This window comes from Saccoglossus kowalevskii, chromosome 1 (genome assembly GCF_978046115.1).
Source record: "Saccoglossus kowalevskii chromosome 1, keSacKowa6.1, whole genome shotgun sequence".
Lineage (NCBI taxonomy): Eukaryota > Metazoa > Hemichordata > Enteropneusta > Harrimaniidae > Saccoglossus > Saccoglossus kowalevskii.
The window spans coordinates 11,351,890-11,378,368 of NC_140641.1; the positions used below are offsets into that span (position 1 = coordinate 11,351,890).

Below are 26,479 nucleotides of genomic sequence, written 5' to 3' on the forward strand. Positions count from 1 at the left end.
ATATCCTAAAACAGGTATATCTTGAACCAAAATAACCCAATTTACAATGGTTTTCTGCAATACAAAAAATGATGAACAACATGAATTTTTCCCTAGAACAACAGAATGATTTATTAACAAGAAATATAAAGCAAATTGGCAAAGTTATCAAACAAAGATACATACATTTCTGGAGAAAAATATAATTAAAAAAACAAAACTGAGGACTTTAAAGAAATTCAAAAATTCTTATAATTTTGGAAAATACTTGGATGTGTTGAATTTGAAACAAAGAATTTCAATGACAAAATTTTGAACTAGTATCGGGGGTAATCACATTTTACTATTAGAAAAAGGAAGAAATATGCAACCAAAAATACCTACTGAAAACAAAACTTGCAAACAATGTACACAGAATGAAATAGAAGATGATTGCTATTAACTGATAGAAACATTGTATTTCTAAGGATGCAATAAAGTTATTATTATTATTACTTTTATGTGACTTTTATATCCTTGAAAATGATCAATCTGATTAAAATCTGATGTAGTGTATGGGCTTTAATTATTTTGCCTATAAACTTATTTTTATTTTTAATATATTATTACTTTTGTTATTAATGCCTTTTTATTTTATTATTTTACTTTGATTTTGTGATTATTTTTAATTCCACCTTGGCTTTCGCAATTACCAAAACTTCAAAAAATAAATACTAGATCAAAATAAAATAAAATATAATGTGCTTAACATTGCCTTCTAAAATCCTCCATGGATATTAGAAATGAATAAGAAAAAGTGATGTCAGCAAGCAATTGCTCAAATACCAAATGTTTTTGTGTTGTATATAAACTGAATACAACACTTAGGATACAGCTATATACGGTAAACATATTGAAAACTGTAGAGTATCAATAATGTAACATTTGTGTGCTAAGACATTAAAGCTGTTTAACAATTGTTCTGTTTTCTCATAAGGATTTCTGGTAACAATCCCCGATCAACAGAGCGGGAAAGGCTATTACAAGAAGCATTGGATGTTAAGTGTTTGCAGGTAAATTAAATATTGAAAGAATTATCATCAAAAAGACACAGAATATTCCAAATAATTATGCACCTCACATTGTGTGCTTGTTCCATTATTGAACTCAGAAATATGTTATGTTGTTAACTCCTGGACAGAGAATTCTCATTGATATGTGATGTATTTTGCAGTTACTCAGAGCGTTAATTCACAATGAAGAGCGTCAGTTACCAGAAGATTGGTTAAATGATCCTAAAAACAATGAAGAGTAAGTACTATTTTGCAGTGTGTCCTCTAACAGGACTGAATTTGTAGGAATCCTGAGTCAAAATTGTGTATCTTTTTACCATACACTCATATAAACTGTAGCCACTTGTATTTAAATTTGCCATTCATATATACATGTATAATATTTGCTCTATTAGCAGCACATTCACTCACATGAATTACTGAGATGTGTCTATATATAGTTGAGCATACAATAAATTTTGGTTTATTTGTCAATGAGTTCCATAGTTCCTAATATTGGCCACAAACTTAACCTGCTGGCTAAATAATTTGGTGTGTCTGCTGATAGTGACTTGAAAGTCAGAAAAACTACATTTGTATAAAATAGTAAATGCTGTGATTGATTGGCATATTTACAGAAGATAAAAATATCTCAAACATATCATATATTGCATATCCACTAATACAGCTGTGAAATATTTGCCATTTGTGACAACTGTATGATATTCTTTTTCTAATTTTATCAGTCAACTTGAAAAGATTGTGGCTGTACAAAAGGAATTGAATGAACATGGTGCCATGTTAAAAGTATTACCGTTATTGGCCAGGACAAGTGATAGTTTAGCAAGAGAAGTGTTAGCGTTTTTATCAGCTATGTTATTTGGTGGGAATGAAGACGTACAGGTAAGCATAACACTTCATATTCCATGCTAGGTTTTATATTGTGCAATCGTTTAATACTGTGATTATTCAGAATGTGGTAATTTTTAAGATTCATGTGAACATCATAATGGCTTAATTCCTTTCTGCGCATTTGCTCTGATTTTTTTTACTTTCGCAAAAATGTTTTCACTTTCTGCCATCTCTAGAATGTCCCAGTGAGCAAACATCTGATATGAGTACATGATGAATTAGGCATAGCTGCCTTTAAGACAGAACTGGCTTTGCTGTTACCAAAATATGTATTCTATAAGGCTCTTAAAAAAGTAAATGAAGAAATAATTCATTGATCGGGCACCTGTTGAGTGTGTGGATTAAGATGTTGTGATTGTACATAATTCTTAACACAATAATCTATATTACTTTTATCAGAAAAACTAAACTTGAATAATAACACTAAAAAAAAGTAATAATTGATGCTTTATTGTTTTATGGACATTTGTTTCATATTTACATACTGTTTACTCTATCTTTGAGGGATTCTGTTGTGTACTATAGTTGAAATACTGTCTTGTGTGGCAGTTAAATTCTGTCATTGCATAGGACTATGCAAGGAGTAGCTCTTAATAAAAAAAAAGAATAACTTTAATCTACATACAGTGGGAAACTACTTTAATAAGTTGAAAACATCATAACTGAATAAATAGATTGGTTGAATTAAAAATAAAAGTATACTAGTGTTTCCTACCATTGAAAGAGCCTGATGTTGTGGTACATTTCCTATGCCTGTGTAGTACAGCAAAGAGTTTTTACCCTGGAGCCTCTTTCTGGGTTCACTTGAAAGGCCGTACCCTCAGGAAACTATGAGGGCTATAGAAAGGGTTTATGAATGTGGCACAGATACATGTATGTATTCAATATCCTAAAAATAATGTTTTGTTTATTACAGTCAAGTCTAATTGATTATTTCTTAAGTACAAGAGAAGAACATTTCTTTATGGCGATTAAAAATCGTATGAATTTATCTGCTGTGGCTACTAAAGAAAAGTAAGTTTTTATTTTGTGACTCAAGAACTGTTTGTGGCAGCCTTGTTATGCACAAGCAATTGGTGGTAAGCTATTCAATGGAAAAAAAACTAATTGTATTCTTGCATTTGCAATATGTATATACCGTAAACCATTTTAGTTTCCTGAGAAACAATGTTTTTCACTACCAGACTTTCTCACTCAAATTTGTCTGCACTTTTTACTTATATTATTTAATATTTCTGTTTTGGAGCCAACAGAGAAGATTTTAGTTTATTTTCAGTTTTTACTCAAAAAAATTGGCTATTTTCGTCACAACCTTCTGAAGGAAAGTGCAGACTATAAAATGGGACTATTTTGTGAATTTGTGATGAAAATAGAGAACTGGTGGTGAAAAGGTTAAAATTGATCATACATGAGGACTCCTGAACATCCACTTTGAAACCCACCCATGTTCATCCAACTGTATTGATCAATCTTCAAAATGTGAATATTAATAGTAGTGATAATTTAATGCTTTACAGTTTTACTCAGTTTTATCATTTATCATTTATTTAATGTGATTACATTCAGGCGAGCACTTCAATCCCAACATCGAGCCAAAATTGATGAGGCATTGGAGCAACAGAAAAGTTTGAATAAAGCCTTGAGACATGGCAAGGTTATTGCTGAGGTAAGTAACAACAATTTGGAGTCTCAAGTAACTATATATAATAGTATAATAGTCACTGGTGCAATCTAATGGATTTACATCATCCGTTTGAAATAAACTGTAGCAAAGTAAGAAATAAAAAAAAAATCAGTTTAGTTAAGATATCAACTGAATACCAACATAATGATTATAATTTATAATTGCAGACCATCTTAGCTGGATCTATGATGATGAAAAGGAGTACTGCTGGCAGCAAAGGTAGACTTGGTAGTAGATTTGGTAGTAAGAGAGGTAAAGGAGGAATGGTTGGGGTAAGTTGCTTTGTCAGCTGTAATCACTACACTTCTATATTACCAAATGTTTTCATATACCTTGTTTGATACTAATCTTTATTTCTGTTATAAATGTATCTACCACAGAATTCTGGGATATATGATGATCCTTATGTAGATTGCTTATTCCTCATCATTACTTTCTTTTATGGTGTGCCCTCTAAGCCGATATGATGAGCCATTGCCGCACAAAGATTTCGTTGTCTAGTTGTGATAATTCACTTGATCGTCATTGACATAAATCATACATTGATCTAGTAATCTTTAACAACATATTACTCTAGGTAGGGAATTTGTAATTTGGTAAAATGAAATTCACATTTTATAAACAAAATGAGTTCAAATACGAAGGAAATCAGCAGTCACAACATTTTTATTTGCGCCTCCACTCTCCGATACAATAACATACAAGTTTTTTCTTGACCTCAGCAGTCAACAAGCTGACTCAACTTGTTTTTTGGTGAATTTCATTTCACTTAGGATTTCTACAAAATCAGTCCTGTAAGAGGGAACACTGTTCTAATAGTTTCAGTACCTATAAAGCGTGGGGTTGTTAATAACATTTTTTTTCAGTTTATATTTTACTGGAATGAGAAGACAATAGGGAAACAAAAGCCAGATTAGTTGTTCTAACAACAACAACAACAACAACAAAAACAAAAATAGTATCCCATGATTCCTAGGTGCAATCTTGTAGTAGATTGAGTAGGAATGCTTAAAGCCAATTATAATGAATTGAGTAATCTTACTATCTTCTTTATTTTGTCACCACTGATTGTCTATGTGTTATATTCTATATATACCTTGTTTTCACATTCTCTCTCTCTCTCTCTGACTTTCTAAATATGCACTCTCTACAGAGACACAGAAAACATAAGGTATACAATAACAGCCTTTCTTTACATAGTAATTATCTTATTATCACAAATAATTAATTATTTTCAACTCTTACACTAGCCTGACAAGGTCGCGTGAGTTGCTCCCTCAACTGTGCTCCAAACCCAACACACGCCTGACAGAAAGATGTAGTTTTTCATTTCCCCAACGATTTTTTGTTGTTGGTACCAATCAAATTGAGGAACATCAGCATGTTTTTTAGCACAGTGACTCTTTCTCTGTCGTCCACATCTGTAAACACATTTTGTTTACTTCCGTTATCTAATCTGCTCTCAGGTTTAAACCTTGATTTTATAATTGACGGTGTTACCATGACCACCAAAATGAATATTCATTGAAACTCATTGCAAGAAGGCGTGAACTTTTCGAATTTGCAGTATTGATCTTGCCGACAGGCATACACTATTCTCCGTTCGGCCGGTGAGGGCGCCACTCACACCTACATATCAGGCTACTCTTACACTTGATTTTTAAGTGAATAAGGCAAAAGACGAGTTTTGAGTTCTTGGGCATTTTCCATGGTTGCCACAAAAGAGGGGAGGGGGGGGGGGGGCGATTTTACCACTGGTCACCCATTAAGTTAATGTTTGATGTATGTGCGATAAAAAACTGAAAACTGAAACTGGTATAATAAAATAATTTTTTGAAATGTGTATTTCTGCTGACCAGAAGTGAATCAATTTAATTTTCTATCACATGATGCACACAATACATTCATTTGATTGCTCAGTGCAGATGATTGAGAAATTATAAAAAAAGGTTTCACAGTTTATTTACAAGGCCTTTCAGGAAAGAATAGATAATTGATAGCTTTGAATTTTATTATTATTAGTCTTAGTTTTATTATTATTAAACTTATTAGTATTAGTAAAAAAATTTTAACACATTACATTTTACTTTTATACTTAACATTATAATATTTTCTCTTTCTTTATTATTTCATTATTATTATTATACTTTGTTATACTTTTATTGCTACTGTACTGATAGAAATACTGTATTTCTAAAGATGCAATAAATATTATTATTATTATTCACCCCCCCCCCCCCTTCGCACACATGGTAGCTTAGCAACCAGGGAACTTCAGGAACCTCAAACAGGTCTATTGCTTAATCGTATCGTTTATCGTACTGTATTCAATTTGCATGTGCACGTTTGAAAAATATTGGTGTCATTTTAACCCCTAGCTAATAGAAATGAGTAACCCTATCCATGTTATTATATTTTTCAGCACACCAATAGTAAGATTAGGTTTTATAAATTTTCTCCTGTATCTTAAATTTTCAGAGTCAGAGATCAATGAATAGGCAAAAATTCTTACAAGGAAGTCGACGAACATTGCGACCTCAAAACAAAGTGAATGATATTGATACTGCAATTTCAGCTGGTACAAGTGGTGCAGCGAATGGTTCAAAGAAAGCTTTGAATTCCAAAGAAAGTATTGAAATGGGTGGTATAAATAATGATAAAGTACCATTAATAAAAGTGGATAAACATGATAAAGGAGCTTCACTTAAAGATTTGGGTGATATTGAATTTGAGGTAAACTTAAGTTCTTGTTTCTTTTAGTGGGATACTATCTAGACTCTATATTTGATGGCTTGGAAAGACACAAGGCAGTTTCAAATCATCTCAACATGTTACTGCAGATTTATCCAGTGCATCATGGGAGATAAGCTTCCATTGTATATAATGGAAAACTGTTATCACCCTGGAAACACACTAAATTATATACAGATTTTTCATCCCATGTCACTGTAGAAACCAAAGTAAAAATTAAAATTTTTATAACTATTCAAGAAATTCAGACTCTTGTTTTTAAAAAAATTGTTCGATGACCCCACTATTTTTTGCTATTTTTAGTGTCCTGATGGATTGAATCAATAATAATGAAAGTATGACAAACGTGACATAATTTTCAGTTTGGCTCCAATTTTCTTAATTTACCAAAAACAAATCTGTAATAATTTGAGATTATCAGGCGTATTTGAGATAAGTATCACTGCTGGCAAATAATAAAGTTGATGGTCAATGTGTTTTCTCATCTATATAGGAACATCTTTTGTTATGTTTATTTTAATATTATTTTAATCTTATATGCTATTACACAAAAATATCATGCTGCCACACACACATACAAACGAATCATGCAGTTAACAAGTCAACATCACTTGGATGGCTGGTTTCTAAAATTTATTGACAAATACAGTACATTTTATAAATTGTGAAATGCCTATGACTCTCCATATGCAGGATCTTCCACCAGAAGTTCAAAAATTAATAGAAGAAGCTGAAGCGGATGATTTGGAATTCAAAGATGATGGATTCATTGAGTTAGTGTTAAGAATATTAGGACAGATGTGTGATGGACAACATTCATATTTACAGGTATTCTATCCATTTTTCATTTTTACTGGAATTAATCTTTACTGACAAATTTTCTCATCATATACAACTTGTGTAAAAATCATTGTTTTCCTAAACTAAATCATGTGCTGCATGACTACTTTGGTGCTTCAATTATGTATGCAATAAAGACAATCTTTATTTCTAGAGTGTAACATTACTTATAAAATCGTAGGCACGCAAAATGCAGAAGTTTTTCTTAAAATAATGAAGCATGACTTTGTCCTCTACAAATTTTTGAAAAATACATTATTCAATGTAATTATATAAATAATCCATGAAAGGGTCAATGTCTTTTCTATGCAATGTCAGTTTTAGTATTTTATACTTTATTTTTTCTATTTTCTCCTCTTAATGTTTTACTTTTATTTAGTTAGTTTTATTATTTTAGTCTTTTGTTATTTTTACCATACTAAACCCCCTGATGGTTTTGGTTGTGTAATAAAGTTATTATTTAATTTTGGGCTAGTTGTTGAAACCCTCCTGAACAAGATTACACCTACATACCTGCAGAATATATAAATTTGGTTATTCAGAATTGTTTTTCTTGATTTTAGCTGTTTTCACCGGCACTTTGACCAGTGTTCCACAGCAGCTTACATAGAGCAAATACATCGTACCACAGTGCCCATCTTAGCATCATCAGTTCTGTGATGCAGCTATGCCCAGAGAATATGCTGAAATGTAATATTCCTTTCTTGATTTCAGAATTACCTACGTGAACAACCTGATAACATCAAGAGCGTTAACCTAGTGGCAGAGACAGCTAGATTTCTTGATCTACTGTATTCTAATATTGACGATTCAAGTATTGCACTTGTTGAAGAACTCTTTACAACACTTAATGAATTTGCATCGGTGAGCCACACATCATAACTTGTTGTAATATTGTTACTGGCTGTTAAGCTTGTAGTCAGTTGAATTGTGATTATCAATAGCACTATGTCAGCAGTGGTTGTAAGTTTCTCAAAGCTTAAGATTGTATCAATCATACCAAAAAGGACAAATAATGTCTCGCGACTGGGATTCATTTTGTCGTATTTGGAGCCCCTGTGACAATGGAATATTTATAATAAAATAATTGGAAGTAACCTTTATTTTGTAGGGTAACCATGCCAACGCAATGGTAATATTTGACAACAAGATAATAGAATATATTAATTATATTCTACGTGACACCAATATGGCTAGTAAGATAGTACTGGAGGACAACAAACAATTTGTAAGTATACAAATTTATTCATATTTTTCGTAACAGACCTTTCTCTACTAACTACCTAAAAAAGCAGAAAAGTTAAAAATTTTCCAGATTATTGATGTTATGTGAATTTTGCTATCAGTTTACAGACAATGCAAAAAAAAGTTTGTGCGTTGGTGGTGTTTGATTATCTGATAATATTAAGCCCTTGTCTGGCAGCCATTTTAAAACAAAAAAAATTGTCAAAATGCATACAATTTAAATTCATAATTTAAAAACTATTTTGGGTACCTATTGATTCAGCAATTAATTATTAGAATTTAAGGAAATTCATGTTGAGAGATTGTGTTAGCTATGGCATCCACACCAGCAGATGCACTAGTAGAATTTTGTGCATAACACAAGCCATAATAAGCAATTGCTACTGTACGCTAGAACAATGGATAACTGAATCGCACACACACACAAATTGTTCGGCAGAAAGGAGGTACTTTAATACATCAGGGAACCAAAAACTGAAGTGAACTGAGAATCTGCTGCCACTAGGTGGCGCTATACACAGAATCTAATAAACTAGCTACATGGTGATACAACACAGTATACTGAACAGGCAAGGCTAGACATGTGCAGCAATACAACAAATTTAACCTGATGCCACCATGAACCTAACACATGCTGATATCCTATTAAAATAATGAACTTCTTTCAGTGCCATTTTTGATTCTAATAATATATGCCACTGTGGGTCATTCATTATTTTAACTATATTTAAATAGTTGTTTATTGTATAATGATTACAGCTCTTTCTATTCTTTCCATAGCTTCACCAATTGAGGTTGTCTATTGCTAATCTAATTATGTCAATGATAGAAGAAAATAGTGCTGAAAGCACATTGTTGGCAGAAGAAGTCAAAGAAACCATAGATGAAGATGCAATACATGAAATAATGCTCGATTATTATAGAAAAGCAAAAGCGGTAAGAAACATTATCTTAGTATAAAAATAAAAACCTCATCATTGTATTGAGGTTTAATATTGTAATTTTGACATCAAGATCACAGAAATTGACCATCGATATTAGTCTTCATTATTATTGACTTTATTGATGCACCGGTATATAAATGTAATGCCATAAATCCTATCATAGAAGTGTCGCTGGTAGCGTAGTGGTAGGATTGAACAGCAAAAAACAACAATCAATTCTGCCCTGGGTGAGTGTGACGTACACACACTCAAGACTAAATCCACTGACAAAGATTCATTAACAAAATAATGCAACTTAGGGGGAAAAATCATGGGAGCTGCGTATTGGTTACTGGTTTAAATTAGTCCCAGATATGCCCCAGATATTATATTTGTGTTTAAAGTTACATTTGGTTATATAATATTATTATTAAGAATCTTTTTAGTATTTTTAAAACATTTTACATTTGGTGAGTTTCCAGTGTTATAATAGTTATTCATTATATAGTAAGTTCTCTCTTATACGGAATTAGTTACAATGTAATACATAATGGAAGCCATCTTGGACTTCTAAGGTTATGTTTGATTATCCTTGAGTTCACTGTATTCAGAGAATCTATTTTATCTTTTATTCTAAACCAACAGGCTTCAGATAAGAGCACCAGAGAAGATTACACAGTAACTGGGTTTGCATATTATCATATTTTAATGAGATTACAGGATATAGATCCACAAATCAATAAAGAAAGTAAGAATTAATATCAACTTGAATCATGTATTTTGATTTATTATTTATTATGGGAAGGGGGAGCAGTGTCTTCTTGTCTCCTCTAGTATGAGTATGTCAATAAACACATTGTTGTTAAACCTAAACACACATACATAAACCGTATATAAAATTTTATTGACATTGAAAACTGTCATATATCTTGTTTATGGTGGAAATAAAGCATATTCTATTCTATTCTATTCTATATATCCTGGTTAAATCCTAATTTTGTTTTCTGGTTAGATTTGGTGAAAGTTAAAGACGATGATCCAAGTTATTCTATAGAATGTGATAAAGGATGGGAATTCTATGCAGCTAACTCAATGTCAGTTGAACTACTTAAAGATGGAGAAGTTCAGAAAGTACACTTCAGAGTTAATGATACTGTAAGTTTTGTTACTATTTGTTCTAAGTGAAAAAATGGCTTGTTGTTGATGTGAATTTCTTCAGACATACACTCAAGAGTATGCATGTTATCTGAATGCTTAATGTCATCACGCTTCTTATCGCTCTACCAATAACTATTCATGTAGTTGCAGTTCTCATTGCTTCTACCCTTAATCACCTCTGGTAGGTTCAGTTCCCACTGTTCTACTACCACCTCATCTACTAACCACTAACCACTAACAGTTCTCACTGCAGTAACCTTTGCAATATTTTGTAACTGTGTTTTGGGACTTGTAGTTTTTAATCTTGTTATTTGCTGTAAGTTTTCTACTTCTGCTTAGGGGGTTCACTGTGGTGCTTTCCATGTATACCGGTTTGCTTGCTACTGTTTTCTGGCTTGTATCCCAAAGTTGCTAACAGTGACCCCTCCGATTTGCCAAAAATAAATTTGTTTCTATTTTACTGTACAACTTCAAGTGTTGTGTCATAAATACTCAACAAGTATTTTACATGTATGTGAGGGTGCATCTTGATTGTACTTTATATAGTTTTGCTAAATGTTTATTTGTATCATGATGGATACTGTCAGATATCAAGGTTTCAATTAACATTAGGAATTTACAATTTGATTTGACTACAACAAATTACATCAATGATCTATGTGATTGTTTTTGAATGAAAACATACAAAAATGCGTATTTTGATTAGTAATCTTTTATTTTGTAGACTGTATTAAGAGAAGAAGTAAAAGAGAAAGTGAAGTGGAACATCAACAGAGAGTCACAGAGTGATAAGATTGTGGATTTTGTTGATTGGTCAAAAGATATCATGAGTGACATCAAGTACCAGACCAAAGTTTTATCGTACAAACCAGCCAAATTTTTTATCACCTTAACGTAAGTAGACATAACGTTCAAAATCTATTAGATTATAGATTTATTTATTCATCACCTATTATTAACTGATACAGAAATATTTTCTTAGATAGATTGATTTTGCTGACTTATGAAAGAAAATAGTCCCAAAATATTCAAATTTAATTTATTTTCATCATATATTGAAGTTAGTAAGATTGCATGTATGATATGTATTCAAATCTTCTTGAGTTGTTAAATAGTGTGATTACAAAAAAATTTGAAAAGAATGTAAGTTGTTTGGGTGTCTTTATTCAATAATTTTGTGTAGATCTTATGTAAATTATACATTTAATAAAAGTGCTGTTTTTTCATTGCAAACTGTACTTTATGTATTTTTTACAGGCCTTTGTGGAATTGGTCATTGTTACTATTGTCATTTGCAATCAATATTATCATAGTGGCAACATGGATTGCTCCAGCTGATACAAAAACGTAAGTTAAAAATAAATAAATTTACAATATTGTGAAAATCATGTTTGTTTGTGATTGTGGATGTACTAATTGTAATAATTTGTTTTCATTTATTTTTGCTTGGTAGAGTGAAACCTGACTTGCCTGCAACATACTGGGAAATAGTCCACTATGCATTAGGAGGATTACACAATTTACTATCTCTTTGTCTACTTTTAAGTTTCTTTCTTTCAAATCATCCAAGATTTCCAACTGGAAATGAAATTAAAAACTTTTTCAGGTTTGTATAATTTTATCATGATACATAATTTTGTTGTTACTGTATGTATATTATAATTGTCCAAGTGAGCAAGTTTGGCAGCTTATGGAAAGTAGAATATTATAAGATATCAATACCAACATAGGTTTTAGGAAAAAGTTTATTTTAGATGAAAGTTTATTCATGACATAGCTTAATACAGGGCTCAAAACTAACAGCAGCCCAAGCCACACAGACTACCAATTCCTTCAAAATTAATAACTAATTTGTCTCTAAATTATGGGTGTCCAGCAAAAATTGGTCAAAATGTATTTAATATTTATTTTTATTGATACTTTTCTGCATGGCTGTTAGTACCTAATAAACCTGATAGACTACCCAATAATATCATAATAATACCATGGGAGTACTAGCTGTACTTTTAAATAGAGTAACAAATTAAAGTTTTTGCCTTTTACTAATACATGGCAATATATGACCTCATTTAAGATCACCCTTGTGTCCACTCAAAATGAAGTCGAATATTTGATTTTTACAAAAGACATTTGTGAAAATTAAATATCATAATTCCAATTTTATACTATAAAATTTAGTATAGATAGCTGATTCATTTCCAGAATTGGTCTTTGCTACATGCTAAATTGTTACTCTTGTCATTTTCCTTTAGACATCTGTTTGGTAAAGAAGTCCATGAAGAGAGACAGTCTAACTTGGAGACAAAGTTCTTCAGTTTTACCACCTTTTACTACATTGTAAGTACATGGAACAGATCTTCTCTCCTTTGAAGCATCCCTTATGCTTTTGTAGTAATTCAGATGGTATAATAATGTATATTTTTATTTTTTAGGTGTTTTTCGGATTCTCCATTGCTGGTACATTTCTCTATGGATACTTTTTTTGTTTCCATTTACTTCACATTGTGATTATGAATCAGCTTTTGAACAGAGTGTTATTGGCTGTCACACTCAACGGTAAATATCATGTAGCTTTTCTATATTGTTTATATCTTATTCTATAATGTTGGAGCATAACATTTCATTTGCGAAAACCAAGATTTGGAGTAGAGTACATTATGTTTTTTGTTTGTATTCATTATGTGAAAATAAATAAAAAAATTGGAGCATGACTTATTCGATGATTTTGGCATGTAACAATTCATTAGTAAAAACCAGGTTTTGGAGTAGGACTGTGTCAATTCTATAATATTTTAAACTACCAGAGTTATAACTTGATATATACTGTAACATGCTTTGATTGTTACCTAACTAGTCAGTAAAAGTAGTGAAATACTGTCAATACTGTTAAAGCAGCAGACTGTCACGCCATATATGATTCAATCATTTGTATTTTAACTTTACAGGCAAATCACTACTCTGGGTTTTCCTGTTGGGTTTCATCATCATTTACATCTATGCAATTGTTGGATTTGCAGTTCTACGTAGTCATTTTGATACTGACTCGGGTCTCTACTGTGAAACCATGTTTCAATGTTTAGTGACATCTGTCAGGTTTGGACTTATTGATGGTCTGCAAGAGGTAAGAAGTTTTACTCTTACTCTGTCTTTGTTGTGTGTTTTCAAAAAAACATTTCTCATTATTTTATAAATTATTTATATAATGTATGAAAAACATGCTATGCCTGAGAATATAAATAATAAGAGCAGAAAATATTAATAACTTGGTATTGTTATTAGCATGGTACAAAATGTTATAAATTTACATTTAATTATAATTTACGTTCCCTGTTATTTTTATAATGTGCCATTCCTGGCTTTAAATTTTAAATAGGTAAACAATTTTGTTAGCAATGGAATTCAGATAAAAGTGCATGCCTTTGGACTTTATAAAAGATTATAAAATCTAGTTTGCATACCCCACTTTCAGTTGTACATTCTGTATGTTATTTTCCTATCTTTTTACAGTACTTGGCAATACCGGACACTGAAAACACTTTTCTGGCGTATGCATTACGTGCAATTTATGATATTACATTCTACATCCTGATCATTACCATTGGATTGAACATCATCTTTGGTATCATTGTTGATACATTCTCAGAACTCAGAGATGCTAAGGTAAGAATGATTCAACTCTCAACTTATTATCGTATAGTTTATGACGTCACAAGCCATTAGTTTGATAATTGGTATTTTACTACCTTAATTATAAAGTATATCAAAGCAGAGGGAAGTATATGAGTAGAACCTTAGGTAAAAGAATTTGCATCTTTTCTCTGCACTGACCAACCTTGTCTTGAGATTATGAATTGTGCCTGGGGAGGTGTGACAGGTAGTGTGAGTAATCGGCATTAACTAATAAACAATGGATGAGATGACAGCTGCTGGGCATTGGATTCAAACTGTATTGAAAGGCATCATAAAAACCACATTTCAAACTTGGCACTATAACAATCATACTATGGATTTGTACAATACAAGCACCTTTATAGAAACTTAAACCAAAAATCTTGACATTCAGTTGTAAATATATCTCAGGCAGTGAGTGGGTTTGAGTCTGCATTCCATTTACAATGACTTGTTTGTTTTTCCATTTCAGTGGAGGACAGATGAAGACATGAGAACATTGTGCTTCATTTGTGGGCGTGGCAGCTATGATTTTGAACACCATGGGAAAGGCTTTCGACATCATGTAAAATTTGAGCACAATATGTGGTCTTATCTCTTCTTCTTCATTCATTTGGATGATACCAGGTCAAATGACTACACAGCAATTGAACTCTATGTGTCAAATATGGTAAGGTTACCTATTCATTCAATTTTCACTTCATATATCATGGGCATATTTTCTCAAATTTATTTTCTTAATTTTATTTTCCTATTTTCTGACTGCTAACACCCAAACATCTGTGCAACCTCCATAGAAGATTTCATTAGTCAGATCTCAAAAAAAAATTCAATCTGGTTTTAATCAGATTGGTGTTTGTCTGTTGCATATTTTTGATTTCATTTATTGTCATCTTACAATTTATAACAACTTTAATGTATATGTTGATTGAATACTGCTTGTTGACAGATGTAATCAATGGATAATGATTTATTACAAACTAAAACATTGTGTTAATAATGCAACGAATAGAATTCATTTGTTACCAGTACCTTCATATAAATTATTCAATTTTTAACCACATAGAGTTTTTCTAACATGCTTTACTCTAGTGTGTGCATATCAACCTGCAATAATTTAAGATTATATTATAAAAATAATCATTGTTACTTTTATAGTTAAAAGAAGAAAATCATGAATTCTTCCCAGTGAATCGTGCATTGTGCCTTAGTAATGATGATGAAGATTATGATACTAAAATAGATATGTTGATGGCAAGAGTAGATCAGATGATCAGGAGAAACAGAGAAGAGGTTGGTTTATGTAATTCCATTCTTAAACTGTATTTTATTGTTAATAATAACTTTGTGTGATTGTGTTTTGTCAAATTCTGCTTATTGCTTATCAGGGAATAGTTGGTAAAAGCTTACCTAGAAATAGTTGGTGGCTACTTACCAGGGAATAGTTACCGATAATAGCTGCTTACCAAGGAATAGTTAGTAGCTACTTAACTTACCAGGAAATAGTTACCGGTAGTAGCTGCTTACCAAGGAATAGTTAGTAGCTACTTAACTTACCAGGGAATAGTTGGTTGCTACTTACCAAAGAATAGTTGTTAGCTGCTTACCAAAGAATACATGTAGTTGTTGGCTACTTACCAGGGAATAGTTGGTTGCTACTTACCAGAGAATAGTTGTTAGCTGCTTACCAAAGAATACATGTAGTTGTTGGCTGCTTACCAGGGAATAGTTGGTTGCTACTTACCAGAGAATAGTTGTTAGCTGCTTACCAAAGAATAGTTGTTAGCTGCTTACCAGAGAATAGTTGTTGGCTACTTACCAGAGAATAGTTGGTAGCTGGTTATCTTCTACAGAAACATGTAGTAAGCACGTCTTTGCAACCTGTTTCACTTTACTTTGCAATATATCCTTAACAATGCTGAGGTTCAAATATAATAATTTACTTATTAAAACAAAATAAAAACAAGGTAGATATGTCTATAAATATCTATGATTTTTGCATATTGTAATTGGATTTGTTGTGCAACTCTTCATGACCATGAAGTTTCGTACAGCAGAAAACAAATATGATTCCATGAAAACTTGAAATATCTCCTCAAATGCCTAGTCAAAATAAGTTATGGGTATATAGCACATTGCTAATCACTTTACAATCAATTATTGCTGTTCTCTTACATCTCTGTAACAACTCTCATAGTCTTATTCTCTTAGACCTATCCCTGCACTTATTGAGGCCTGTTTTACTCACATCACCATTTATGTTGACAGGACGCTAATCGTCGTCGTGATGAACTAAGACAGAAACAGATACAATGGGAGAAAGAACACCGTGGATAATTGGAACTGCCAACATCTATTCCTCTGTATTGTTTACAGGTACACTTCTCTTCCATTCAACAGCTGTGGCAGATGGTTATTTACCCATGTTAACCCATGTGATAACAGTGCTATATTCTTACCTGCATGTCTTCCTGAAAACTAACAAATATCTTGTAACTGTCACAGTCTTCTTTGCACAATTCACAGTATTATCTTGTTTAATTAACACTAAAAAATTATGTCATCTGTAGCTCTAACAATATTGCTACATCATGAGTGCTATGTGTACTTAAAATGATTACTTTATGTGTGTACCGGGTAATAGGTGTGTCCATAGATTTTAGGATGTGGTTGTATTACCTTGTCTGTATCATCATGGAAAATGTCTGTCCTTGTTTTTGTTGGTGACTCCATACTAAAACCATTTTAGTTTCTGTTTGGACAAAGTCACAAAATGGGAACTTGGATTAACGTTCATCGGTATCCATGCAACCAAAAATTTGCTGAAATAAAACATTACTTTAGACATAGAAATAAGTGGACGGATTGAAGATATTCAACTGCTGATGATGTGAACCAGATGCTAGTAATTATTTCCAAGATTTGTCAATTAGTTAAGTTCAGTAAACAACTGTCCAGTTCAAGATACTCATAAAAGATATGGATGATCCATTTAATTCCTTCTAAATTTAAATACAATCAGGTGTGAATCGTTGTAGAAGTCTTAGACTAATTTTTTTGAGAAATGATGTAAATTATTACTTTATACATCTGCCACCAGAATGCCATTTGCGATATTACACTGAGTATTTGCATCCTACCATATTAGGAAATGCAAATTCCAAATATGGAACAATTATGCGCATAAGCGTCATCTAATACTAAAAACACAACATGGCAGCCCCAGAAAACTTTATTTGTAAATTTCACGAAAAAGCATGGAAACTTTTTGGATTTTTCAGCTTTAAGACTTTGTATTCACTGTGTTTGCAAATATGTGTTCTACCCTTAGTCATCTTTGTCAGCATATTCACTCACATTACAGCTGTCATACAAGAACATTATAGAACAGTTACGGAAGGAGTAACTAAAAGAATTACCTGAGATGTGTAAATTATATCCTTAGATCTTTTGCCAGCGTGTTAACAGAGTATATAAATTGTATTTTTTGTGGATCCAATACTCGACTCATTTACAGTGTGTATAATGATTGTCAAGTGTGATCTCCCCCCTGACTTTCAGTTAGATTTGTGTTGCTGCAGCCAGGAGTTAATACTAAAGACAACTGCTTTTAAAACAAATGTACTCAGTTCACTACTCAATTTAGAACTATACTAGTTATAGATGTATTGTCAAAAATAAAAAATATGGTTACATTTTTTTTATCTGTATATCATACAAAAAAACAATTATTATTGCCTCAGATGGTTGTGTTATTGCACAAAAACAAATACGTGTAAATTTGATTTCTCAACTCTAGGGGCACTTTAAAATGTCGTGATTACAGAATAGGACAAATATTTTGTTAATAGTTTGTATAAATATAATGCCTGAGATTATTTCTGCACAAAAATTAATGCATGTTAAACTTAGCTTGTCACATCAATCAAAGTAGTACTGTAAGCATTTTACAAATAGAGGCATTGTGTCAACAGTGGTTCTGTTAGTCACTTCTATTTATACTTATTTTTGCAGGATAAAATGAAAAAGAAACAGGAGCTGGCACAGAAAGATAAACAGAAACAACAACAGTGGGCTCAAATGATGCAACGAGCTACAACTGCGAAAGGAAGAAGTAGAGTACCTCAAGACTGATGAGAACCTCATTTGTGCTATTTTTAGAATATTTGCTGAATTCAGTTGACATACATGTATTGTAGTGCCTAATTTTATTTGTGATTATATGTATCAATATTTTTATTCAAATTATCCTGTTTGTTGTGAATAATATTGAGAAATTAGTTAATATAATCAGAAATGTCTACATTTGACCAGGGAAGAGCATAAATTGAAAATAGATTTTTTTTTCATTGTAACATGCTAACAGTGATCATGATCATTCATAATCCATCCATTTTTTATATATTAACTTTTTATAGGATTATTTTTTTGCTCAATTAGAAATGCATCTTAAAATCACTGATATTTCAGATTTCAGCCTTGTAAATGAAGTCTTGGTGGAAAATCTAAATATTGTGTTCACTTTCTGTGATATTTTCTGCCTTTATTTCAAAACTTAAACTTGTCCGTCCCAATGAAGTAAGATTTATAATCTTTAATTTATTTTCAAGGCTTGTTCACTGACACTTTGTTCTCAATCTTGTATATTTTAGATTTAATTTATTAAAATTACCTCAAATGTTATTTTTACATTTGTTTTTCCGGAATTAGCTTTGCCTTCATTAATTGTCACATGTCTTGCATTTACTTTTTGTATATCCATGATGTAACTGACATCAGTAGGGGGTCAGGAATGTATTGTACATATCATACATAGTACAACCTTTAATATGGACCAGACTGTTTGGTTTATATGACTGTTTGGTCTACAAATTATATATACAGGTTATTTCTATATTATTCTGTTCTACATAGCTTATCACAGATTATAAGGCCACACATTAGCTAAACTTTGAATTTAATTTCACATCATCTAGGCTTGGCTAATATCTAGCATCCTGTAGGGTATTAAAATGTATGGCATATACTGTAATTACTGACTGACTTTGCTAGATCCCTTACCTTCAAAACCACAGTAAATGTACATTTTAGTTATTTTGATCACAAAAACTAACAAACAAACATGTCACTTTCCAACCTAGCACAGTCCAGTCCTCAATTGATCATAAAATAACAATTCTTAATTTTTAATATTTCATGTGTAATGCTGCAATTACTTATCCAGACCTGGGTATTTTATCCTTGTTGTTACATATTTTGTATATTGATGAAAAGGGATTTTACTCGCTGTATATTTTTTTAAAAGATTTGTATTCACAGATTTGTATTGTATTCCTTATACTTTTAGAGTAAATATTATTTTATACATGAATGTTGATGTGTAAACAATTGTAATTAGCCAAGATATTTATACAGAAAAAATAAAATTGACTATGGTCATTTTTGTCCCCAAAACACCAAAAAATTGACTTTTGAACATGTCATCAATTGTTTTGTGTTATGCATAGACCCATTAATTCAAATTTAATACTGACATCTCTCATGATGCATGTCAATTTTTTCTGAAAGAATTGGCCGAATGTCTGCCATTTGTTTTGTTTTTAGGTACATTTAAAAGATTTTGTTTAAATTTAGTACAAAATGCATGACATAATGAGTTACATGTTTGCTGCAATAATTTATGATGATTTTATTCATAATTGGAATGAACATCTCGCACAATCTGTCAATGATGCACATTGATTGTGATTTGAGTCACAATGGCTGACTGACAGCCATGCTGTGATAAGACTTTTCAAGCAACTTTTTCATCGTTCAAAGTAATGTTATGTAGACAGCTTTTTTGCTTTCCAAGTCAACTCAAAAAGTTGTATTATTCAAATGACATTCAAAAGTTTCTTGCCCAAAATGTGATTCAAAACTAACATTGAGTTTGCAGACCTCAAATTTTCTAGTCTTTAAAACCTCCCAAATTTTGCATATGACTATCTGAATTTTTCAGGAAAGGTTCCTGAAATTACTTTTTTTCACCTGTCGGGTTTAAACTTTGCAAACGACTGCCGTGAATACTTTGAGCAACTTTTCTGCCTTTCAAACAGTCTCCCCAAACTTTGCAGATGACTATTCATACTTTCAGCCAAATTTCTAGTCTTCAAAGGAAGGTTTCTAAACATTACAGATGGCTTTTATTCCAAAACAATTTTGAACGTTGTAGACTGAACCTTTCAGGCAAACTTTAATGCTTCTCTATTTAGCAACTTTCTTGACTTCCAAAACAACTCACAGATAATTCTTTTTTTCTTTTCAAGCAACTCTCTCACCTTTCAATACAAGGCTACTTTATGAATTTTGCTTTTTTGACTATTCAAGCAACAGTTTTGTTTGTTAGATGCCTTTGGGTCTTTTCAGGAACCTTTGAGGACCACTTCCTTTGCTTCAAAAGCAACCATTTGGCCCTCAAATATGACATTTCAAATGTTTCAGAATGCCTTTGTGAAATTTTAGGCAATTTTAACACCTTTTCCAAGCAACTTTTCCACTTTACATAGCAAATTTTTGAGTGACTTTCTAAACTTTTCCAAGGCTTTTGTGATATTTCGGCTACTTATTTTATTCTCTGAACTTTTCAGCAAACTTTTAAGACAAATTTCCAAATATTGCAAATGGCTCACTTTACAGGTAGTAACTTTTGTTGCATTTTTTGGTTTTTAGGCTACTCTCACGTCTTCCAATGCAACTCTTTTAACTTTGCAAATCACTTTGCTGACTTTTCAGGCAATTTTTTTACATTCAAAATGACTTTCCTGCATTTCAAGTGAGTTGTGCAGATGACTTTAACGACAATTCAAGATTTTTACGACTGTTAAAGGCTTCTCTCTGAACTTTGTAGACCGCTGTCAAGAATTTTCAAGCAACTTTTCAAACTTTGCAGAATACTTTGGTAACTTTTCAAGCAACTTCCTTGCCTTCCAAATTGGCTCCCGACTTCAAATGGCTTTCTTGATTTTTCAGACAAAAGTTCCGCCTTTTAAAGCGACTTCTTGAAGATTGTAGTTTACCTATGGGGCTTTTTTTTATAGGCAATTTTGTTATAACCTTTCAGGCAACTCTCCTAATTTTCAAAGCAAAATTCTTAAATTTACAGATGACTTTAATGATTTTGAAATAATTTTACCACCTTCCACAAGCGATTTTTGATCTTTACAGACAGACAGCTTTCTTTACTTTCTTTGCATTCCATTTGTTCCCGAGTATTTCAAGACTTTCAATATTCAGCTTTCCAATGAGATTGTAGACGTTTAGGTTACTTTCTAGCCTTGTCTTTAAGACTTTTGGGGCTGCTTTTTCGCCCTTTTAAGCAAATTTTTGAATGTTGCAGTCTGCCTTTCAGATTATTCAGGTTACATTAACGCCTTCAAATGCAACTCTTTGAACTTTTATGACGGCTTTCACGATCTTTTAGTCAAGGGCAGGAACTTTATTGCCTCCAATCTACTTTTCGAATGATACAGATTTCCATTGCGACCTCCAAACTTTACAGACAGTTTTTGGACATACAGGTCATTCATCGCCTTCAGAGACTCTCCGAAGTGTCCATACGGCTTTCAGGACTCTTCTGACAACAATGTCAATATCAACTTTTTGAACATTAGAAATGGCTTCTGGGTCTTTCTAAGCAACCAATCCCACTTTCGAAAACTATCAAATTAATTTGACTGCCTATGTGTGTGACTTTTCAGGTAACTTTTCTGATATCCAGGGCAACTATATGAACCAAGCAGACAGCTTTTGAGACTTTTTCACAACTTCTTCTACTAAACCGGCTACTTTCAGGACTTTTCAGGCATCGTTTTAGCTTTTCACAGCAAATTTGCAGACTGCCTTTGTGACTCTTGGTTTTTTTTCACGCCTTCCACCAACACAACTTTGTCAGTCTTTACATGCAACTGTCTCACCACCCAAAACTTATTAGTCTTATAATTCGATCTCTGTCCATGTGTCCGTCCGGAGTCAGAATCCCTAGGACCAATTCCGTTCATTCTTCACATGTTCCTAGTACTTTATGTGGGACATATGCACATGCAGTGGTTTAGCGATTCGATTCAAAATGGCCGACTGGCAGCCATCTTGCTTTTTGAAAATGTTGTATTTAGGACATGCTTTGTCAGTTTTCATTCAAACTTGGTACATAGATTATACATGTTAGGATACATGTCCATGACGATTTATTTCGCAATTGGATCAAAGATGGTCGACTGGCAGGCATTTTGTTTTTTATGCGGTATCTTGGAAATGCTCTGTCAGTTTTCATTCAAATTTGGCACATACATCATACATATCAGTGTGTTTCATAATCAGATCAATACATGTTAGGATGCATGTCCATGATAATTTGTTTCAAAATCTGGTCAAGAATGGCCGATTGACAGCCATCTGACTTTTTGGCCTTACTACTATATTTCCACAATTTATGTACCATTTTCATTCGTATTTGGCACATACATCATACATATCAGTGTGTTTCATAATCAGATCAAAGATGGCCGAATAACGGCTGTTTTTATTTTTGGCCATATTACTACTACAATGGAACACGTGTTTTGATTTAATAAACAATATGTTGTATACGCCACTTGGAACTCAAGTTTCAAGGACACGCTCGCAACAACCCCTCCGCTTTAATATGACTAGCACAAAGAGAACTTTCAAAAAATTAACGGGGACTGTGTCATTTTCAATTACTTGTCTCTACTGTCTTTACTTTACTAATTTGGAAAAAAGTTTCAGATACCTACCATCTCGCATTTAAAGTTGCATCCCAATCTAACCAGTGGTTAATTTAGGTAATATAAAAAGAATGAGAAAGCTGCTACGACCAAGAATATAATGAATATAAACGTAGTAGGTAAGTAGGTGAGTAGGTGATTGCAATATATGAACGTATTTGTCAATAGCCTCCTTAAGTGTTAAATCTGAGTACATTGCCTTAAACTTTTTATATAAAGGTGGTCAGATAATATCATAGACGGGCACATAAGTAGGAAATATCACATCATGGGCATATGTACTACAGGGATCACAGCATAAGATGGGCAGAAGGACTACAAAGATCACATCATAAGATGGGTAGATGGACTACAAAGTTCACAACATTAGATGGGTAGATGGACAACAAAATCCACAGTATAAGATGGGTAGATGGACTACAAAGACCACAGCATAAGATGGGTAGATGGACTATAAAGTCCACAGCATAAGATGGGTAGATGGACTATAAAGTCCACAGCATAAAATGGGTAGATGGACTATAAAGTCCACAGCATAAGATGGGTAGATGGACTATAAAGACCACAACATAAAATAGGTAGATGGACTATAAAATCCACAGCATAAGATGGGTAGATGGACTATAAAGACCACAGCATAAGATGGGTAGATGGACTATAAAGACCACAGCATAAAATGGGTAGATGGACTATAAAGACCACAGCATAAGATGGGTAGATGGACTATAAAGTCCACAGCTTAAGATGGGTAGATGGACTATAAAGACCACAACATAAGATGGGTAGATAGGCTATAAAGTCCACAGCATAAGATGGGTAGTTGGACTATAAAGACCACAGCTTAAGATGGGCAGATGGACTATAAAGACCACAGCATAAGATGGGTAGATGGACTATAAGTCCACAGCATAAGATGGGTAGATGGACTATAAAGACCACAGCATAAGATGGGTAGATGGTCTATAAAGACCACAGCATAAGATGGGTAGATGGATTATAAAGACCACAGCATAAGATTGGTAGATGGATTATAACGACCACAGCATAAGATGGGTAGGTGGAGTACAAATATTACAGCATTAGATTGGTAGATGGACTTCAAGGATCACACCATGAGATGGGTAGATGAACAAGAACGATCACAGAGTAAGATTGGTAGGCGGAGTTACAGCATAAATAGTGTGTGTGGAGCGCTGGTAAAATTAAGTTGACTATAAAGTGAACATTATATTGTAGTATTGTGTTACAAAGGCAGTCATTGTTATTTATTTATTTATTTATTTATTTATTATTTGGGAAGATAGCCACTAATTCACTGTAACTATTATTATATATCAGTATTGATAGATAGACAGCAATTAGATAATATAACTATTATTCCATGTACTAGTGAAACAAGACATTCAAGGCTAAAATACTTATGCACACTAGTACTTTATGTAAACAAAAGCACATGTTCAAGTTTCAGGGTCATTACCATTAAGTGTATTATCAATAACAGGATGTGGAGGTAATTAGTAGATAGGAGGCATTTAAGTCAGTCACACCCCCAGACAGACTAGCAAGGGATTAATATATGTTCTAGCAGGTCTCTCCTACTCCACTACGTGATCCATATGTACTTCATTGAATAAACTATAAATACCACAGCATAAGATGGGTAGATGAACCCAACTATTATACACTTGTACTCAAAACCATCTCCGTGTACCTGTAGTGAAGAGTGTAGTAACATTTCTGGGGGCTCGTCCGGGAAACCGATTCAATGAGAAATAACCAGTAATATTCCTGAAAATTTGGAGGTGAACTCAACTGACCATAGAATTTTAGCCAAGTGAGTGGGCTGCCAGTGCAGTAAAGTGGGCATTCCAAGAACACATAGTAAAGATAACTGTGAGTAGATATTCTTTTCAAACATCCATCATGTCTAGTCCAGCAGTGGAAGAAACTCTACTGGCGGTTAGTGCACAGTTATATACTCTAGACATTGACAATTTGATCGTGGTATTTGACCAGTTGATAGTGATAGGGGAAACACCAGGAAAGAAGTGAAGAGTGTAACATTTGGACTACAAAGATCACAGTATAAGATTGATAAGTTGGGTAGATGGACTACACTAAAAGAAGTATGGAACTCACTCAAACAGAAAGTCATTCTTGTAAGTCACTCTAAAAAACAATTAACAAGAATTCAAAATCAGGTGCAATGTAAATTGTTTATTAGTAAAGCAACACAGAAAAAAAGTTATCAATGCTGTTAATTTATGTTCAACGATTTGACCCAAATATTTAATAAGTCAACACTTTTATTAATTTGTTTATCATGAACATCCACACAATTTCCCATTTGACCTGATTAAATTAGTAAAATGTTAAAACCATGACTGCACATGCTTTTTTATTTTGCTGAGTATTTTACTTGCAGAGTCTTAACTACAACACTATGAAGATTCCAAATGGATCTATATACACTTTAAATATCATTAAAAATACAGTTTTTAGAAGATCAACCCTAAAATCTTTACAGGTCAACTATACCAACAGAATACCCTTAAATTACAAATGAGTGTCATCAATAAATTACAGGACACTCGTCTTAAGCGTGCAGTTTCACCAGGGGCGGTGATTCAATAACAAAAGAACGAGCATAGTATTGAGTACAATGCGTGTTTATATTGCAAATAAAGTGCCTAGTAAAAGGTTACCAAACATTATTAGTTGAACGTTTACTATACCATTTTTAGCAGATATATAAATATTAGTAAATGCTGAATATTTGAAAAACAAATAACGCATCATATTTTACTATATTTAAAAGGCCAAACGTAATTAAAGTTTATTCATTCACGTTAAGTAGATGTATTACAGATTAAATAATGCGTAATTCATAAGATGATGTTATGATATCATTGCATTCACAATTATAGATGCAATATGTTTACTCTTAAGCAACGGCGTAACACTTTTTATATTTTTTTATTATCCGAGTGAAAGATGCTTGGATGAAAACACTTTCAACAACAACTATTAAAACTCGTGAAGTATAAATGCAGAGTCCATTAGCAAATAAATTATAAAATGTACTTCCCCTCAGCAAGCAATGCTCACAAATGATATCACAGTATATAGTATATCGATGTGAGAAAATATAAATAACTAACACATCCAACTGGAATCCACTAAACGAAGTTTGCCGATTGGATCAGTCGTAAATATCTCAATTTATGTTATGAATTGAGATTATGTCTTGATTATATATTCCGTCACCATAATTTCAAACCGCAAAAGTTGTAAAAACATTACTCCACATCAAGCATATTGCCGTATTTCATCTTCTTTCCTGCAAATGAAAAAAGCGAGTAACATATAATAAGTATAAGTTGGCCTACTATTAATTTGCTAATATGTCTTTGTAGATGGATATGTACAAATAATAGCTATATGTAATACCAGCAGTGTGCAATGTACGTATTTGTCACAGAAACCGTTCAAGGTGTGTTT

The 26,479-nt window shown here is 32.5% G+C and overlaps 1 protein-coding gene across 1 annotated transcript in view; it reads left to right on the plus strand.

Annotated features, from left to right (window-relative positions):
• Positions 1–19,563, plus strand: part of LOC100375107 (inositol 1,4,5-trisphosphate-gated calcium channel ITPR3-like) — a 94,691-nt gene extending 75,128 nt beyond the window's left edge. Inside the window, exons 44-66 of the mRNA XM_085498690.1 lie at positions 956–1,031; positions 1,193–1,269; positions 1,757–1,913; positions 2,839–2,936; positions 3,489–3,588; positions 3,774–3,878; positions 6,085–6,339; positions 7,051–7,185; positions 7,912–8,061; positions 8,309–8,425; positions 9,223–9,378; positions 10,011–10,113; positions 10,378–10,520; positions 11,248–11,417; positions 11,781–11,870; positions 11,977–12,129; positions 12,776–12,860; positions 12,956–13,079; positions 13,469–13,644; positions 14,031–14,183; positions 14,665–14,862; positions 15,351–15,485; positions 18,207–19,563. Coding sequence (XP_085354816.1) covers positions 956–1,031; positions 1,193–1,269; positions 1,757–1,913; positions 2,839–2,936; positions 3,489–3,588; positions 3,774–3,878; positions 6,085–6,339; positions 7,051–7,185; positions 7,912–8,061; positions 8,309–8,425; positions 9,223–9,378; positions 10,011–10,113; positions 10,378–10,520; positions 11,248–11,417; positions 11,781–11,870; positions 11,977–12,129; positions 12,776–12,860; positions 12,956–13,079; positions 13,469–13,644; positions 14,031–14,183; positions 14,665–14,862; positions 15,351–15,485; positions 18,207–18,326 — 3,076 coding nt within the window. The 3' untranslated portion in view covers positions 18,327–19,563. The remainder of the gene's footprint in view (positions 1–955; positions 1,032–1,192; positions 1,270–1,756; positions 1,914–2,838; positions 2,937–3,488; positions 3,589–3,773; positions 3,879–6,084; positions 6,340–7,050; positions 7,186–7,911; positions 8,062–8,308; positions 8,426–9,222; positions 9,379–10,010; positions 10,114–10,377; positions 10,521–11,247; positions 11,418–11,780; positions 11,871–11,976; positions 12,130–12,775; positions 12,861–12,955; positions 13,080–13,468; positions 13,645–14,030; positions 14,184–14,664; positions 14,863–15,350; positions 15,486–18,206) is intronic.
• Positions 19,564–26,479: the final 6,916 nt, after the last annotated feature.